This window comes from Rhinolophus sinicus, chromosome 1 (assembly GCF_057876585.1).
Source record: "Rhinolophus sinicus isolate RSI-liver-muscle chromosome 1, RSI-T2T, whole genome shotgun sequence".
Taxonomy (NCBI): Eukaryota; Metazoa; Chordata; class Mammalia; order Chiroptera; family Rhinolophidae; genus Rhinolophus; species Rhinolophus sinicus.
In genome coordinates this window covers 53,664,873-53,683,518 of record NC_142501.1, presented here as the reverse complement: position 1 = coordinate 53,683,518, position 18,646 = coordinate 53,664,873, and the positions used below count along the sequence as shown (strand labels likewise).

The 18,646-nt window shown below is 37.1% G+C and overlaps 1 protein-coding gene across 3 annotated transcripts in view; it reads left to right on the top strand.

Moving 5' to 3' along the window:
• The window catches only part of TFCP2 (transcription factor CP2), a 39,173-nt gene extending 26,274 nt beyond the window's left edge, over positions 1-12,899 (top strand). Inside the window, exons 5-15 of one of the 3 annotated variants that reach the window (XM_019724552.3) lie at positions 914-1,020; positions 2,016-2,168; positions 2,936-3,046; positions 3,383-3,471; positions 5,104-5,152; positions 5,562-5,655; positions 6,798-6,888; positions 8,751-8,875; positions 9,301-9,443; positions 10,958-11,009; positions 11,413-12,899. In XM_019724552.3, the coding sequence (XP_019580111.1) occupies positions 914-1,020; positions 2,016-2,168; positions 2,936-3,046; positions 3,383-3,471; positions 5,104-5,152; positions 5,562-5,655; positions 6,798-6,888; positions 8,751-8,875; positions 9,301-9,443; positions 10,958-11,009; positions 11,413-11,447 (1,049 nt within the window). In that variant the 3' untranslated portion in view covers positions 11,448-12,899. Of the gene's footprint in view, positions 1-913; positions 1,021-2,015; positions 2,169-2,935; positions 3,047-3,382; positions 3,472-5,103; positions 5,153-5,561; positions 5,656-6,797; positions 6,889-8,750; positions 8,876-9,300; positions 9,444-10,957; positions 11,010-11,409 lie in introns of those variants that run through there. The other 2 variants (XM_019724551.3, XR_012493977.2) reach the window with 2 other exon arrangements.
• The last annotated feature ends 5,747 nt before the right edge of the window (positions 12,900-18,646 follow it).

Below are 18,646 nucleotides of genomic sequence, written 5' to 3'. Positions count from 1 at the left end.
TCATCAACGTACTTTCAATCCCAGCATCTGTGTCTTTGTCTCTTATTGGTTATTATCTCCTATCGGTAAACATAGTTAAACAAATCTAAGTACTACTAGTTTTACCTGCGAAAACACTGGTTCTCATACAGATGCCCTGATATCTATCCATTGGATAAACTGGTTAGGATGAATCCTACACAACTAACACTGGAGTGGGACCCACTTGACGCTTTCTTGTTTGAATCATTGATACTAAAACAGTAGTATAGTTATAACACAGCTATGACAATAAATATCCGCCTGGCCCTATCTCCTACTTGGAATAGTAATAGGAGAAGCCAGGGAATGATATTTGCATGTATGCTAAATGGAATGGAAAGCAAAGTTCTACAAGCCCATTCATTTTTGCTTACCTCTTGAGTATAAGATATGTCACTATTACAGAATTATTTGATGACTTCATAAGTCCAAATCAATCTTTATGTTAAATTTTTCCCACTTCTATCAGTGCTACAATGCTTTCAGCCTTTATTCAGACACTCTGCTTTATCTTTCTGCAGCAATGCTCCTAGTGTACTTCTAGTAATAACACCAATCTTAAAATTATAAATGAAGCAGATTATAAGTTACAATTTTCATGACACTAGAAGTAGTGTGTAGACTGAATCTATCTTTAAATAGAATTTTGGCAAATTAAAAGCAAACTGCTTTTAAATTGTCTTTTGAAAGTTGTTAAAGTGGAAAAAAGATACCTCAGAATCAAAGTACTTAGGTCAGTTTTAGCTCCATTCAAAGCCTTTTCACTGGCAAAAAGAGGTTTACATAAAAATACTGATAGCTAGGGACCATAATACCTGTATAAGAATCAGTGCTTTCTTATTTAAACCCAGTAGCACTCAGAATTGTTCAATGATTACCGTTTGTTTCTCAGATATCCCAATGTCTGTGGGTATAATCGATCCTAGGGCTAATCCAAACCAGCTAAATACAGTGGAGTTCCTGTGGGACCCTGCGAAGAGGACATCTGTGTTTATTCAGGTAAGGCATTGCAGATGGGATTCTAGTTACGAAGAGCGTCTCTTACTACTGTTTGTTTCTTAATGGATAAAATGTGTTGAATTGGAAATCTTTACGGGGTTACAGCCTAACTATCCAGTGCAGACTCTTCAACATTTGCCTGAGCAATGAGGAGTTTCTGAATTCCTTCTTCTAATTTCCCCAGTTTATTTACTTGTTTCTCCCCCTGAAATGCTTGCTAATGGCTGCATAATATTTTATTCTGGCTGTAACATAACTTTCCTAACAGTTATTTAGCACTGCGATTGTCTGAATTTTTCACTATTACCTATAAAGTTAATTTGAACATCTTTATACTTAAAATTTGATTCGCGTAGCTGATTGTGTCCTTTGGGTAGATTCCTTGAATATTTTTATTTGTCATAATGATAGCTAAGAGTTTATTGTGTACGTCCCATGAGATAGTCACTATGTTAAATAAACACTTACATGATTTTATTTAAGATCTTCAACCATAATCCTGTGGAGTAGGAGTGGTCCTTGAGGCTTAGAGAAGTTAATAACTTACCCAGGCTAGTATTGGGTCAATTCTATCATTCGATTCAGGAAAGTCTTAGATTTTATTCAGTAGCCAAGCAAACCTTTTTTCCTCTATTGCCTGTGAGCTTTCATAGTTACTATTTTCCCAGCATGCACTGTGTCTCTGCTTTCTAAATCTACCTAAAAGTCCAGGAAACTTTTACTAATAGAAATCATTTCTCTTTCATGTTAACTCTATATTCTCTGAAGCAGTTAATGAATTTACAGTAGCTTTGGTCTGCATTTGTAAATCATTTAACTTTTCCTCATTTCCTCCATCAGAGTATGAATTCTTCAAGATCAAAAAGAGTGTCCAGAGTTTTTTTGTAGGTGTTCATAATGCTTTTTAAAAGTTTTGCTGTTAGTTGCTCAACAAATGTCGTTGACTGGTTTGGCTAGCTAGCGGTACTGAAAGCTAGACGTTGTTTTCTCTTCAGGTGCATTGCATTAGCACCGAGTTCACCATGAGGAAACACGGCGGAGAAAAGGGAGTGCCCTTCCGAGTACAAATCGATACCTTCAAGGAGAACGAGAACGGGGAATATACTGAGCACTTACACTCAGCCAGCTGCCAGATCAAAGTCTTCAAGGTACTCCCGGCACGATGCTGGTCCTCACAGCTCTCCTCCTCATCTTTCAGTGGTAACGTTAGTCACCAAGTCAGAAAGCCAACTTGTCTTTTTTCAAAAACGATGAAAACTCAGTCTAAGCTAGAATCATTGAAATAGTTACTGAGATGCCTGGGAAAGAAAGTTAAATAGGGATGGGTGGGGGAGAAGCGGAACTTGGAAAAGAGAGCTGGAAGCAAAAACATGAATTTTCTTTGACTATCCTTAAAGCCTATTGAAGTTACAAGCTTTTACAAAAGCTCACAAAAATTATGAAAAGTTGACAGTTTTGGTTGTATTCGTACATGATCTTCTTTCCTTATTTTGGTCTTTATTTTTATCACATGGATAAACAGGCTCTCATTGCAAAAGATTCATTAATACGGAAGTATTCCAAGAATGACACTGAAGTCCCCCTTTGCCACTCTTACCCTGACTCCCCAATCTCTCCCCGGAGGTAACCACTATTAGAATTTAGTATGTATCCTCCACATAGGCCCTTCTGTGTTTTAATATACACATGTACATAGGTATACATATATTTTCTTTCAAACATAAATGGGATTATACTGTATGAACTGTTTTATGAGGCTTGCTTCTTTCAATTAACTATGTGCTTTAGAGATCTTTCCATGTCCATAGCTAGAGACCTCTTATTCTTTTTCAACTCCATCAAACATTTAAATTTCCTATTTTCAGACTTAGATGCAAAGATGCATCTTGTCTTTACAAAGTATTTCTCATTTCAGCCCAAAGGTGCAGACAGAAAGCAAAAAACAGATAGGGAGAAAATGGAAAAACGAACACCTCATGAAAAGGAGAAATATCAACCGTCCTATGAGACAACTATACTCACAGAGGTAAAGGGATTTCTTTTGGTGACAATTTCAAAAAGTAGTCAATTTCTTGAGTACTTTTTACTCAAGAAAAATCCAATCATTTTGTAGTATATACATACATCAAATCATTATGTTGTAATTTACCTAAAACTAATACAATGTTATATGTCTATATCTCAATTATAAATAAATCACTTCCCTCCTGGTCAGAACTTACTTGTCCTCTTAGTTATGGGGACTTCTGAGGAATTAAGATTTACTTTTATTAAACAAGATGTGCTATTCAAGTCACAGTGTTTTGGTGGAACACTAAGGTCAAATGTACTTTTTAGGACCTAAGTTGTCTTTTCTTTTTAGTGTTCTCCATGGCCCGAAATCACTTATGTCAATAATTCCCCATCACCTGGCTTCAACAGTTCCCACAGCAGTTTTTCTCTTGGGGAAGGGTAAGTCTGCGAAATGAAATGGGCTTGTGTTTGTCCTAAATGTGTATTTTTTCATTGTCTTTCTATAAACAAGATCTTTCCAAATCAATACATACTTCTGTTTGCTGAGTCTGATGGATTTATGTAGTAACTGAGGTTTGGAATACCTTCAAAACAGACTGAAAGAGTTTTATATAGCCCTTTCTTTTCTTTTTTCCTCCCATTAGAAAATCACATTTATGGTCAGTTTTTAATGATTTGGGGACTGATTTTCTGGGCCTTTCACTTCTCCCTATTACTGCTTGCTTGTGGTTGTTTCATTTCCTGATCATGCTTTGACCAGAGCATGGTCATTGGGAATTGAAACACAGTTGTACAAACACTAATACCTGTTTTGCTACTTATTAAGAAGGATCCTAAAACCTAGTTATCACGAATCTTTGCTAATTGGGAGAATAAGGTTGAAAATGATAGCTAAAATTTTTGATACTATCTTTGGGCTACATGTAATCCTGCCTTATTGTCTTTTACCATCAGAGATAATTGAAAGTTGGTACAGACACCTATTCCAGTTAAAAAAGAGTCTTATAATCCTAGCATTTAGCACATATTCTACATAGGTCATATTGAAATTTCAAATAGGCTATGAAATGTGTGAGAATATTGTTTGGTTGTAATGCTTATTTTTGAATTAAGTTAGGCTTTATAGTCAACCTACTTCTGAAAGTATTTAATTAAGGTAGCTTAAATATTCAAAATGTAACAATTAACAATAAAAATAGGTAGAAATTGTAGAAAGAATAGATAACTAGGGCCCTGAGATAAGTTAATCACTCAATTTGAATACTGAATTTGAATTTTGCAGCTAAGGCCAAAAGCAAAGAAGAAAAAGATCTTTTTTGAACGAAAACTCTCTTACCACCCAAATGGATTATTTAGACTACTTAGGCAATTTTAAATATTATATAGGATTTAAGAGTTTATTCCCCTGCCCCTTCTTGTCTTTGTGATGTGCTTCATTGTTAGGCTCAAGTTTTCTCCCATAAAAGAAATGAGCATTAGGGAAGAGGGAGAATCTATAAAGCAAAAGGAAGTACGGAGAAAGGCCAAGGATGTGGAGCTAACCCTTGGGTTACAGATTAGGTAGCACTGATTTTTGAAGTTGCTTTAAAAATAATTAATTGTGTTTATATTATAAAAAGGGTGTGATCACATTGCATTACATAAATTTTATTCTAATTTTTTCCTGTATATGTTTGTACATTTATATATTTAATGCAATAATAATATATTACTTTTATATTCTGATATTTTGTTTACATTCTAATAAATTTATGTTATATAGTCTTTATGCCACAATATATTTAATCAGTCCCAACTTATTGGAATTTTGATTTTTTTTTTCCAATTTCTCCAATAATAAAAAATGTTGTAAATGACGGTTTCTCTCACTAACCCCCCCCCAAAAAAAAAAAGCCTTTACATTAAATTAACAGACAGTAGAAGTATTGGGTCCAAGAGTAAGAATGTTTTATGAGAAAGCAGGGATTCCTTTAAATTTCTATCTTAGGGCTTTTTATGAGGATGAAGAATGAGATGATGAACCCTAGTCTGTGTCATGGACTCATCCTTTCATTATAAATGTTTCTTTAGAAATGGTTCACCAAACCACCAGCCAGAGCCGCCCCCTCCAGTAACAGATGTAAGTCTAAAGTTAAATGTCAGTTATTTACAATGTCTAATAATACTTTGATGACTGTGCAATTCAGTAGAATTACACAACTTTTAAGGAGTATTCATTTAATCATTAAACAAACATTTATTGAATTTTGACTGTGACCAGTTACTATGCTAGGGACCAGAGATATGAAACAAGTAACGCAGGACCCTTGTATTTAAGGAACTCACAGTCTGGTGGGGAAGCTAAGGATGGCATTCCATGGGCACCTTGCATGGTTAGAGAAAGAAGACTGATGTCTGAACAACTTCTAAGCAAACTAGGCCTGTCTGAGTGTGGGTGTGTTTGGCTATGTGTTACCTAATGATGTTAACATTTACCTGTTTTAAGTTGAATCTGTTTAGTTACCAACAAAATGCTTTCTCTTTTTCAGAACCTCTTGCCAACAACCACACCTCAGGAAGCTCAGCAGTGGTTGCATCGAAACCGTTTTTCTACATTCACAAGGCTTTTTACAAACTTCTCAGGTTAAATTTACTTGTCTTTTGTTTACCCCAGCGTGGGATATTCTTTTATATTCTAGGGCCTCCTGGTATCCATGTGAGGTTTTGTGTGTGTGTGTGTGGGGGGAGAGAGAGAGAGAGAGAGAGAGAGACTATTTTAGTGCTATCTTAGAGACTATCTTAATTTTTCTAATTAAATGAATTTCATAGAACCCTTCAGACTTCCTCACCAGCTACAGTTGTGCTGTGAAATACTTAAAAAGAAAGACCTCTTAAATTCACTTTAATTTTAACATATTCTTTACAACACTTTTAAAATGTATATTCCATACAGTCTTTTATCAAGGAGCATTTGCAGGTAGTCTGAAATTTTCCCCTTTATTTCACTATATTGGATTTTACTTGCACATTTCACTTTTATTTAACACCTTTGGTATACCAGGTATGGTAGGAATACACAAAAGGATAAGGCCTACTTCCTGATTATTTATCATCTAGTATCAAAAAAACCAAATCAATAGGGTGACCGGGTTAGCTCAGCCCTCCTTAAAAAAAAAAGAAAGAAAAAATGGAAAACCCCTAGACCGGGAGGCCTGTTAGCTCAATTGGTTAGAGCGTGATGCTCTTAACAACAAGGTTGCTGGTTCGATCCCCACATGGGCCACTGTGAGCTGCGCCCTCCACAACTAGATTGAAACAATTACTTGACTTGGAGCTGATGGGTCCTGGAAAAACACACTTAAAATAAATAAAAGTTTTTTTTTAAAAAGCCCTAGAAAAAAGATGAACAAGTAGTTGTGATTAAGTAGGTAGAAAGTAAGGCATTTGGGGGAGGGCCTGGGGTTAGGGAACGCGTGATGCATGAGGGATGAGGAGGAGTCTGTTGGGCAGACAGTGGAAGGGTATTTCAGGCAGGAGAAACAACTTGCTCCTTAGCCGTCATCAGTATAATGAAAGCATAGGGTTAAGTAGAGAAGATAATTGGGTGGGAATTGAGGTGGGACAGGAAGCAGGGGCCAGGTCATGGAGGTCCTTATATACCACGTAAAAGGTTATGGATTGTAACATACTAGTTAGTAATGAGGTGTCCTTGCAAGAGAGCCCATTTTAATAGTCACTAACAAAGAATCTTTTCCTCTATCACCATTTTCTTATATTTATTTCAGGGGCAGATTTATTGAAACTAACTAGAGATGATGTGATCCAAATCTGTGGCCCTGCAGATGGAATCAGACTTTTTAATGCATTAAAAGGACGGTATGTAATTAGTGTTAAAATATCAGTGAGGTTGGATTTCAAATGGATTTGGATTCAGGGACTCTTCACAGTGCTCTCTAGAGCTAAATACATCTTGTCAAAACATTCTTTTTGCATGCCAGCTATGTTTCAAATAAACAAAGATGAAAAATATCCTTTCCCACACTCGATTGAAGGAATTCCTCATGATACCCCATTTTTCATTTTCAGGTAGTTTTTTTCTTTTTTCTTTTTTTTTTCTCCCCAGGTAGTTTTTTCATTCAAAAATATTCGTTGTTCCTATTAGGAGCCATTAGGCTCTGGGGATACATTTAGTAAGCAAAACAGGGAACCCATTATCATGGAGTTTACTTTCTAGTGGGGAGAGATAAAGATATAAATAGTAAGTATTTCAGCTAGAGATAAATGCTTTGAAGGAAAACAAACAAAAACAATGTTGTGACCTGTAGAGTACCCAGAATTTGGTCTGGAAAGATCTCTCTGAGGAGGGGATATTTAAACTGAGCTATTAGAAGGATGGAAGCTCTGGGGTCTTATGAGGGAAGGGACAACAGGTTTAAAGGCCCTGACATCACCTTTAGCTAGAAAAGAGATCATTCTTAAGTCTGGGTAGGAATTGTGTAAGTGGCTGCTTACAAATGTTACGTATAATACAGAGTAATTTGTAGTCCCAATTTGTGATTTCCAATTTCCAATAGGTACTAATAATATTGATGGAAAAAAGAAACAGGTCAACGCCTTAGAACCAAATCAGTGACTAAAGAATGAAATCGATTGTGAAGTACTTTTGTTTTGTACATCACAAGGGATATTAACTCAGGTTAGCTGTAATCTTGGAAAATTTTAAGGAAAGAGGTGAAATTCAGGTGTTGATGACTCGAGGGAAAAGAGTGAATCTTTTCTTTTTAAATGTTATCTAAAGAGCATTTAGAAATGGGAAGGAATAAGATGATCAGATCAAGGGATAATTGAATGTGGTTATCTAAGAAATAAACAGAAAGAAGGCTTAGGCTACTTAGGAGAAGATAATGAGGGAAATGAGATTCTCCAGGTTACTATATTGGCACTTTTAAATAAAAGGTATATCTTGAACCTGACCCATAAAACAGTGGTTCATACATTTTGAATATAGATGGTTTCTGACTTTTGATGACTTAAGATTTTTCTACTTTATGAGTGTGTGAAAGTGATACGCATCCGGTAGAAACCGTACTTTGAATTTTAAATGTTGGTATTTTCCTGGGGCTCTAGCGATAAGCAGTACGGTGCTCTCTCCTGAGCTGATTTTGCCCACCTGTGGGCTGATGTAATGTTCTGAGCATGTTCAAGGTAGGCAAGGCTAAGCTGTGATGTTCCGTAGGTTAGGTGTAGGAAATGCATTTTTAATTTATGGTGTGTTCAACTTTATCGGGGTGTAACCCCACCGAAATTAAGGAACATCTGTATTTGTAAACTTTACATCAAAGGTTACAAACATTAATGACTATAGAGGCCACATGTAAATGAATGAGTCAAATCTGGGGTGCACCATGCAAGGTGAGCAGCTGATTTGTTTTCTTGTGGAAAACAAATGAGGCTTTGGATTGCCAGATCTGATTTTTCAAGAAAAGCCAAAAATTTCAGAGGTTTGTATGATGCCTTATGTCACACACACACACACAGACACGCACGCACGCACGCACGCATGCACGCGCGCACACGCCCCAGTGCGGAGCTAATAAAACAGCAAATGAGCTGCATTGGCCCATAGGCTGCCAGTTTTCAACCCCTGCTCTATAGTATTAACGTAAATACACAAGTTCTCCCTTAAAGTGTGCTTCCCATGAAAAACGTATGATTAACAGCTGTTTCTTTCTCCTTAGGATGGTGCGCCCAAGGCTAACCATTTATGTTTGTCAGGAATCCTTGCAGTTGCGGGAGCAGCAGCAACAGCAGCAGCAGCAGCAGCAGAAGCATGAGGATGGAGACTCCAATGGTACTTTCTTCGGTAGGTCATGCTGGACAGGCCCACACAGATACGAAGAAAGGTGAAGAGATGACTTACGAGCAGTGTGGTGGGAACTTATCGAACGGCATTTGTCAGCATTTGCTGGAATAGTAATACCTAACGTTTATTGCGTTCCTAATACGTGCCAGGTACTATTCTCAGTACTTTCACATATTTTAATTTTTACACCTATTATCTCCTTTGCAGTAGATTTTATTGTTATCTCCAACATTTCGATGAGGAACATGAGCCTTAGGGGGGATGTGAAGTCACTTGCCCCAGGTCACACACTGGCAAGTGTTGGAGTCAGGATTTGAACTCGGGATTTGACTCTTGGGTCCTTCAGAAAAGTGGGCATTCCTAGAGATCAGCTTTAAGTGCAGGGAAACTTTGTACTGACTGCTGTTGCTCTCTCCCTCTTGCAGTGTACCACGCCATCTACCTAGAAGAACTGACAGCTGTTGAACTGACAGAGAAAATTGCTCAGCTTTTCAGCATTTCCCCTTGCCAGATCAGCCAGATCTACAAGCAGGGGCCAACGGGCATCCATGTGCTCATTAGCGATGAGGTAGATTCTCAGGACAGCAGAACCACCAGATGCCAGTTAATTTGTTGGGCATGGGACAGGGGCAAGAGCAGGTCTGCGGGGCACAGTGCTCTGCTTTCTAGACCAGAGGTTTTCAAACAGTTTTGCTTGCTTGCCTCCTAAAAGAATTTTTAAAAACCATGTATCTCCTGGCACAGTTTTAGGTTGACATAAACTTTTTTGTTTTGAGTTTAAATAGTTGCAAAAGATGTCATTTCTGGGCATATTATATGTCACATAAAAATGAAATGGTTGTATCACTATTCTAACTGTATTCCGTGTAACCTAAATACCAGAGTGATTTTATACCACCATGTTTTATAAAAATACATGAATGTACTTTTTTAACAGGATTTTTATATCATTTCTTTGTTTCCTTGAATTCATATTTCCATTCACTTCCCCCGTTGAATTTTATCTTACCATAACCTCTATTTTTATGCTTGAACATTTTTTATTGCTTATCTTACCATATTTCTCTGAAACAAAAATTTGTTTCAGCAAAAAAATTTGTTTCAGTAAAAATTGAAAAATTCTTTCTTTGGAATAGAATTATCACCGTAATTATACAGTTGATTAAAACAGCATAAATGTATTATATGTTTTGATAAATGACTAGTAAACATTAAGAGAAAAACTTATTAGAAGTACTTCTTTAATGAGATGGATGGGATTGTTCCATTCCCTATACCCTCCCCCACACACAATTAATTCATCAGTATTGCCTGTTAATTGCTAGAATGAAATAGATTTCAGCATTAGTTCCATCCTGTTTTTTCTCCTAGATAATAAGTGCTGTGGAATCTGATTCACATTCATTCATTGATAGACAGGAATGGATGCAGTTTTGCTGTAACACCATTGCTGGATTTTTTTTTTTGAACTTCCGAGTTATGTGCCAAAACTTATATGGTGGTGTCAAAAATTATTTTGAATCATCAGTCATTTGACAGTTTGTGATTAGGACACCCTTCAATTCTGGTGAAAGACTTAGAAAACATGTGACCGCCACAAAGAGTTTGTTACCCAGTCATTGGAATTCACATTTGCAGTTACACTTGAGCATCCTAGAGGCTTTTATGCCCCAAGGCAATGCATCTTGGTAGGATTCCAGGAGGGTGAGACTTATGCCTTTATTTTATAAAATGGGAAAAGGGAGTTTGACAAGAGGAAGTGAGAAAGGAAATCTGAAACTGGTTCTCAGGCAATTTTAGGAAAGAGTAGACACGGAAGTTGGAGAACTAGAAGTCACTTCTCCCATATGGGCCTGTCGTTGTCTGTGTACCTCTTGGCAAGTCTTGGGGTTAACAGAGGAAAATGCATACTCCAATTTTAAGATCTCAGTTTTACATACTTAGCCTTTAAATAAAAAGGAAATGGGAGAAAACAAAGGATTCCTTTTCATGTAAATCTAATGCACTAAAAAGCCACGTAGGGAAAAGAAATACAACAAACCAAAGTTTTAAAAATCCGCAAATTTTCTTGCTTTTTTCCAGATGATACAGAACTTTCAGGAAGAAGCCTGTTTTATTCTGGACACAATGAAAGGTAATAAAATAGTAACACAAGTACCTTTCTCTGAGGAGTTTAAGAGCTTTTCTCATACTTCTTTGAGAAGAGAAAGTTTCAACCACTATATTTGAGGGGGAGAAAGTGACATTATTAGAGGTTCCTTTGTGTGAATTGGCTTCTTGCCGTTATCAGAATAGACAAAGTGTAACTGATAACTGCCATTCTATTCCACCTTCCGTGGACAAATGAGGAAATTGAGGCATGTTGTTTTTATAATGCATATTTATTATGAGTATTCTGTGATATTAAGTATGCTGCCATTTGCTCTGCTTTGTGTTTTTTCTTTCTAGAAAGAACTTTAACATATTTTTTCCCATTACTGTGTTTCAGAGGTGACTAAAGATTATTCTCGCTCTGTCTTTTTTTTTTTTTACAGCAGAAACCAGTGATAGCTATCATATTATACTGAAGTAGGTGTGAGGCATTCCATTGTCAGTGGCTGCTGCTTCCATCACTTCTTGGAAACTCCCCACTTGAAGGGGTTGCAAATGGAGATTTGAAGGTCTGCAGGAACCCTACCCAGGGAAGACCAGGCCATGGAGGCAGAATCCCAGCCATCTGTCTTGGCCCAAGCTCTTGTGGCACCCGCAGATTACTGCCCAACATGCATTTCTGCAGCTATCTCTTAGTTAAAATTTCTGGACCCTGTTGTTGTTGAATATCAATAGAAACTCCACATCATTTGGGGTGTATGTAGGGTATGATGATGATGAGAATTGTGTGATGTTTAATGGAAAGATGTTAAATTTTATGATATGGAGCCGTGTAATTTTTTTCTAATATAAAAGTGAACATCTATATTCATAAAACTAGATCCTCTATCTCTTTTGCATCAAACATATTGGCTTTTCACTACAATTGGCCTCTGAAAACCTCATCAAAGAGGAGAAATACAGAGATAGAATATAATTTTTCTTTTGGTTCCCCTGTAATTCTCTAACTAATAGTAATTTTAGCTAACATTTATGGAGCATTTATTTGCCCCAGGCAGTGCGATAAATTCTTTAAATGGATTATCTTGTTTAAATCCTCTTTATAATCTTGTATGAAGTAGGTGACAATGATCCCTAATTGAAGAGGAAATGGAGACCTGTAGTAAAGTAGCTTGCTAAGTAACAAGCAGCTAGCAGGTAGTGATGCTGAAACCCAACACAGGCAGGCTGGCTCTTATTAATCGCCATCCATTACTGCCACTCTTAAGTGCCATCTTCTCTTACTGTGACTCCTCTGGTGAATAGGACATAACAGTGAATGAGAACTGAGGAATCAACCACTGAAAAGGACAAACCACATCTAAATAATGATGAACAAATCAAGGCCCACAAAACAGATGCTTTGTAAGCATCATGAGTTCTCAGATCACAGAATTTGAGGAGGTGAAAACTAGGGATTTTCTGTAATTTCCAATGTCCACTGTTCTTGAATGACCTACTCAAACTATTTATTAATGAGATAGGCTAACCCCTGCTTTCTCTTTCCCCTCTGCATCTGCTCATGGTATAGAAAATTCTCTTACTCATGGAGTGTTCTTTTATTTAAGCTTTACAAGAAATTCATTCCAATTCCGTTCACATTCTTACTATATATTTTTGTTCTTCCTTAATGAGTGTGTGTGTGTGTGTGTGTGTGTGTGCGTGTGTGTGTGTACGTACGTATGTGTATGTACGTACATGTGTAAGACTGGGTCTTTTTTTTCACATGTAAAGTTTTACCCTGAAATCCCTTTACACGTTATATTGAGGTGAAAAAAGATATGTTCAAAGATTATGTATTGGATTTGGATCTCTGTGTGTGTGTTTTTAAAGCATTTGATAAAGTTTAATGTTTTTATACAGAGATTTTTTGTTCATTAAAATCAACCTGCAATATGGTCTGATTTCTTTTGGTTGGAAACAAATTGAAGACTTTGAAACTGAAAATTAAGTCAAATAACTTGTTTAAAACTAACCTGGGCATCTTGACATATTAGGCCAAAATATGTTTTTAGTCAATGATTACCAGGTGTCCCGTTTTAGGGGGATGTTTCTAGCTATATTCCTAGGACTGGTTCTCGTCTTCAGGGAAGTCCAGCTCTCTCCTCAGCAGGCTCCTGTTAATTTTGTTTTTTTCCCTTTTCTGTCTGAATGTTAGGCAGGGAGGGTTGGACTACATGACTTTTAAGGTCCCTTCTGAATCTGAATCTGTGATTCTTGTTTATTGCAAATGATACATAGAATTCTATTAATATATTTACACTTAGTAATTTTGGTTTGGAGTTAGGGATTTCTTTTAGAGTCTTCAAATTTATAGAAATGAATTTATACAAGCTTGTAATCACAGATCTTTAAATTAATCAGAAAATCTCTTAGGCTTTTTTTAGCTCTAAAAAATACTTATAGTGCCACTGCTATATAATTGGTAAGAATGGGTATAGTGATAGAACATTGTGATTATTCAGCTTGCTTTAAAAATTGGATCTGTTCACTACTGATCCTTTCAATTACACGAAAGTTTAAAACTAGGTTTTTCATTATGAAAGTAATATACGAAGTGACAAATTCAAACAATAAAGAAGGGTATTACTATATCTACTTACCTCCTAGTCCAACTCTACAGAGGTAATCATTGCAAAAAGATTTTCTCCCCCCATATCTGTCTGTCTGTCTGTCTGTCTGTCTCTCGCTTGTTCACTCTGACACACGCACACACACTTGCTTTTTGTGTTTAACATATCGACTGTCTATATTAGAATTTATAGTTCTACATCATTTTTTAAAAATGGTCATTCCCTGTGATGCCATCTAGGTCTTCATTTGAACCTATATCTTCATAATTTTTTGCACGTATCTCTAAGATATATTCCTAGAAGTAAAATCTGCTAGATTTTACCTTTTTAGCAATGTGACAGTTGGTATTTAAAATAAAGTAGATGGTTTACTGTGTCTGTTAGAGTGAGGGTATATGAGGAGAATGGTTAGATTTTAGGCCCTCCTGAGAAGTAGAGTGAGTAGCAGCCTGTTTGACTTAGCATTATCTGTACTGTTCCCTTAAAGTATAATAGGGTCCATCTAGAACAATCTGCTGTACAAAGACTGGATAGTTAAAAGGGAGTGATTGGGAAATAAAAAGGAGGAGTTCATTGCAGGACTCTGAGGATTGAGTACTAGTTACTACACAAAATATGGCTATTAAGTAATAAGATTGTCCAATACTATGGCCCAATAAGAATGTTTGCCCACATAAATGATTTCTTTAAGAAGCCATTTAAAGGGAGGGGAAATGGGAATGGTGATCTTGTCCGGAAAGAGATTACAGTACAATGAACACAAGGCCACTAGAGACTGAAAGACCCGAGAAAGTGAGGTCCACATGAGGGGGCAGATGTTCTAATTCCTGGAAGTCAGGCACTGTCAGGCCCTGGGTGTATTGTGAGGGTATATCATGAGCTCCCCACTGATTTAGAGGAGCATGGGGAGGGTTGGCATATGGAACTATAGCCATTTCTAATTTATGCCTTATGAAGGAGTATTCTGAAGAAAACCATTTGTATCCCCACGTATTCTGAGAAAGCCTTTTGCATAGGGTTGCTGCAGAAAGTTGCAAACGACCATGAAGGATTGAATGAAACTTCTGCATTCAGTTTTGAAAGTAACACAAGTTTGGGGTGCAAATATTTGAAGTCAGGACTAAGCCTCTTCACTGTAGCTTTTTCAAAACTGGCCAGTACCTAACAATGCCAGATAGCTTATGACTAGAGAGCTAACGTTGAGCCACTGAATCATTTTTCTGAATTGTTAGTTGGCTTCCTTGGCCATGGATGGTTCCTCTCTAGGAATTTGATCTGTTATTGCCTCTACTGGTTTGTTAGAAGAACTCCAGTCTCAACAGGAACGGCACAAATGCCCCACCTAGCTGCATAATTTATATACTAACTCATAGTGTAATCCTGCATCGTTCTGCTGCTGCTCCTAAAAATGCTCTATTTTCTTAGTTGTGGGCTAACGCTTTTCTTCTAGAACACTTATTTTTAATTTGTGATTAAGTTTTTGTTTCCTTATATGAGCTCCAAGACTTAAATGAGGAAGAATTTATTACCACTGCAAAATGGAATGAGCTGGAAAAGATGCTCTATGTGGTGTGAGATTAATGCCATCAGCACCTATTTTTTTGTATAATTAATATTTTATTCCCCCCTTTTTTTTCACTTTTTAATGATCTTGTATTTTACCTTTGACTTTCAACTTCCATCTATTTCCACTTCCTCCTTGTTCTTGCATCTTTTCACTTCCAGATCTCCTCTCTGTTGTTCCTTAGGAGCATAGGCCTCTTGAACAAGTTATCTTGGAAATTGGAACTAAGTCTAACATTTGTATTCTCAAATTCAGAGATTTAAAAGTTACATATGAATTAAGTTTTCAATTGGATTAATGTCAATTATAAGGGAACTTGCTATTTAAGAATACTAGTGCATTATTGTTCTATTGTGTACTCTATGGAATCTTTTAGGAACTAGTTTATTATGTGAATCTGTGTTTTCATATTTGCATAAAATGAGATACACATTCCTCAGTCACTGCAAAAACCTGTTTTTCTGAATTCTAATGTCTGATTTTTCATTTAAGGATTTAGGTAGTATTTTTCTCTAGACATCTTTGTAACTTATATAGATAGTATCTTTCTCTAAACATCTTTATAACTTTGCGTTAGACTTTCATTCACCTCCTTTAGGCTTATTAAGCTTGCACTCTCTAAACTCACCCCTGCCTTCCACCCCCTCAAACCTGGTTGTTTCTTTCCCTTTTTAATAGGCAGAGTGTGTGTCAGGACTGAGCCTCTCAGCGTGTGTTATATGTATGTGTAGATCAATCTGTATGTCCTTTTTGAAATCTTTGATAAAACAGCTTTTTCATTGTGTTTTTAAATTGCTGTGGCCTTTTTCCTCAGATTTGGACATACTGATCTCTTTTGGTTAATAGGGATGGAATTAGTCACAAAGAGGTGACTGTCTCTAAATCTGGATTATAATTAAGTGTGTATTAGAAAGTAACATACAACTTCGGGGTTAAATCTACAAGTTTCCTATCCTAAAAACTAATACAAAGCCTTAGATTTGTATCTTAAGTCTGTCTGTGAAGCTCAGCACGAAGTATCCTCTGACCTATTCATTTTCAATCCCCACCCCATCCTCTGGAGAATGTATTCTTGTTTGTCTTTTGGTGGTAAAGAGTAGTCCATACGTATATACTTTGGTCTCAGATAAGCATCTGTTCAAATCCCAGATCTTGTTTTTCCTGGATGTGACCTTGAACAAAATATTCTCTTAAACTTCAACTTTCTCATCTTAAAAAGGAGGTAATACTTAATTCATAGGGTTGTTGGGGAGATTGAAAAGGATAATGAGTATAAAAGATTTATTTTGTACTTAATACACTTACTCAGTTGCTCAGTAGATTTTGAATACTATTGACTACATGTAAAGATCGCCTTTACATGTAAACATAACTGTAAGACAGACGTATAAACACTGCCCAGGACAGGAAATCTGACCTTTGGTTTTAATCTGCAGCTACTGTTCTTGATCTTATGTCTTTTCTTTCTATTCTGCTTTGACTTTTTTGTCCCTAAAACAAACCACCCATCAGTGATTGCATTTGAGTTGGTCCATAAATATGTAGCAGCATGGTCTGGAACAAAGCAGCAACATTTAGAATTGAATGTCCAATGTTATTATTTACATATTAATATTAGCATTTCTTTTTACTTTTCTTTGTAGTTTCTATTCTATACTTGAGCTTCCTGGTCATTTGACCTCCATAGGCCCTGCTTAGTCTGGAGGCAGAATTGCAGTTATTATGAGTCAACTGGTACCACCGAGGTAACTTACCTAGTGATTCTATCAAGACAATGAAATATGGTGAATAAGTAACTATGGTAAGTAGTTGTGATGTTTGTCAGAGGTCCAGATGATATTTCAACTGATCTAGAGCTTATTGCCAAATTGGATTCTGATATCTTAAAGAATGTTCTAACTTTCTTTGGCTGTCATCTAGTTTGGTATCATTAACCAACAAAGCTTGTGCACGGAGACTGATGGTACCCTGATAAATTTCCATGACTACTCAAACTCTGGATGTGTAGGCATATGAGACTCTTTTAGCCTACCCCCAGGACCTTTAGGTTGGTTCTTGTTACTCAGCTCACTGATTCTACAGAGTGGTCTAGGGCCTTCTCTTCCTTTTTGTCTTCTGTGTATCAAGGAAAAATAGAATCATGAACATTTACATTACACTGTTGTAAACATTTTATACTATATTAACTATTTAATCTTCACAAAACCCTATGAGATACATAGTGGATACATAGTGTCTCCATTTTGCAAATAAGGAAGCTAAGGCACAGGAAAGTTACATACCTTGTCAAGGGTTGCACCACTAGCAAGTGGAACAGTTGGAGTTTATATTGAAGCCTTCCGGCTCCCGGAGCCATGATTTTTTTTTTTTAAATGGAGTCTATTTTAACTGTGCAGAGACTTTATTTTGTGGCTGTTCTTTTTTTCTTTTTTTTTTATTGGGGATTATTGGGGAACAATGTGTTTCTCCAGGGCCCATCAGCTCCAAGTCGTTGTCCTTCAATCTAGTTGTGGAGGGCGCAGCTCAGCTCCAAGTCAAGTTTTCAATGTTTAGTTGCAGAGGGCACAGCCCACCATCCCATGTGGGAATCGAACCGGCAACCCTGTTGTTCAGCGCTTGCGCTCTAAGCAACTGAGCCATCCCACTGCCCCCCGGATCCATGCTCTTGATCATGTATCACACCTAGATTTCAGCAGATAGGGAGATGATCAGTATATGGCACCCTAAAGACTGCTTTTTTTTTTGTGATCTGCCACTTTTTCATTTTACAGTGTTGTTTCCCAGCCTCTTAGAGTTTTTGATGTCACCGAGAGGAGAGGACTGTAATTCTTGGCTTTTTTTCCAAGCTGCCCAATCTCTCAATTCTAAAACCAAGATGGCTTGGTAGCCAGTAGACCTGGCTCCATAGTTCTTGGTTGCAATGAAAAGTGCACTGGGCTTTGGGACCAGCCTAACCTGAGTTTAAATTCCTGCCATCCATCAATCCAATAATATCCAGTAAATATCTACTGAACTCCTAAATGTCAAATACCAGGCTTTGTACTGGGTGCTGACGATACAGTAAACAAAATTCCTTGCTCTCATGGAATTTAGTCAAGTGAGAGAAGACTGAAAAATATGTCAGGTGGTAAATGCTAAGAAGAAATATAAGGCAAGGGGATAGAGACTAAAGAGAAGCACCATTTTAGAAATCTGATTAGGGAATATCTCTGATAAGGGGACATTTGAGCAAATGGTAAGTGAGGGAGTAAGAATGATAGCTAGCTGGTGAAAGAATTCTAGGCAAAAGGCCCTGCGATGAGAGCGTGATTGTCCTGTTGAAGAAACTGCAGGGAGGCCAGTGTTACAGCAGAGTAAGGGAGGGGAGGAAACAAGATGACCTAGGATTGGGGGTGGTAAGGCGAGAGGATGCACCTATATCTTGTTAGGCCTTATAGGTCAAGGAAGAAACATGCACTCTTTTCAGAGATAGGAAACCAAGGCTGGGTGTCTTTGGCGAATGAC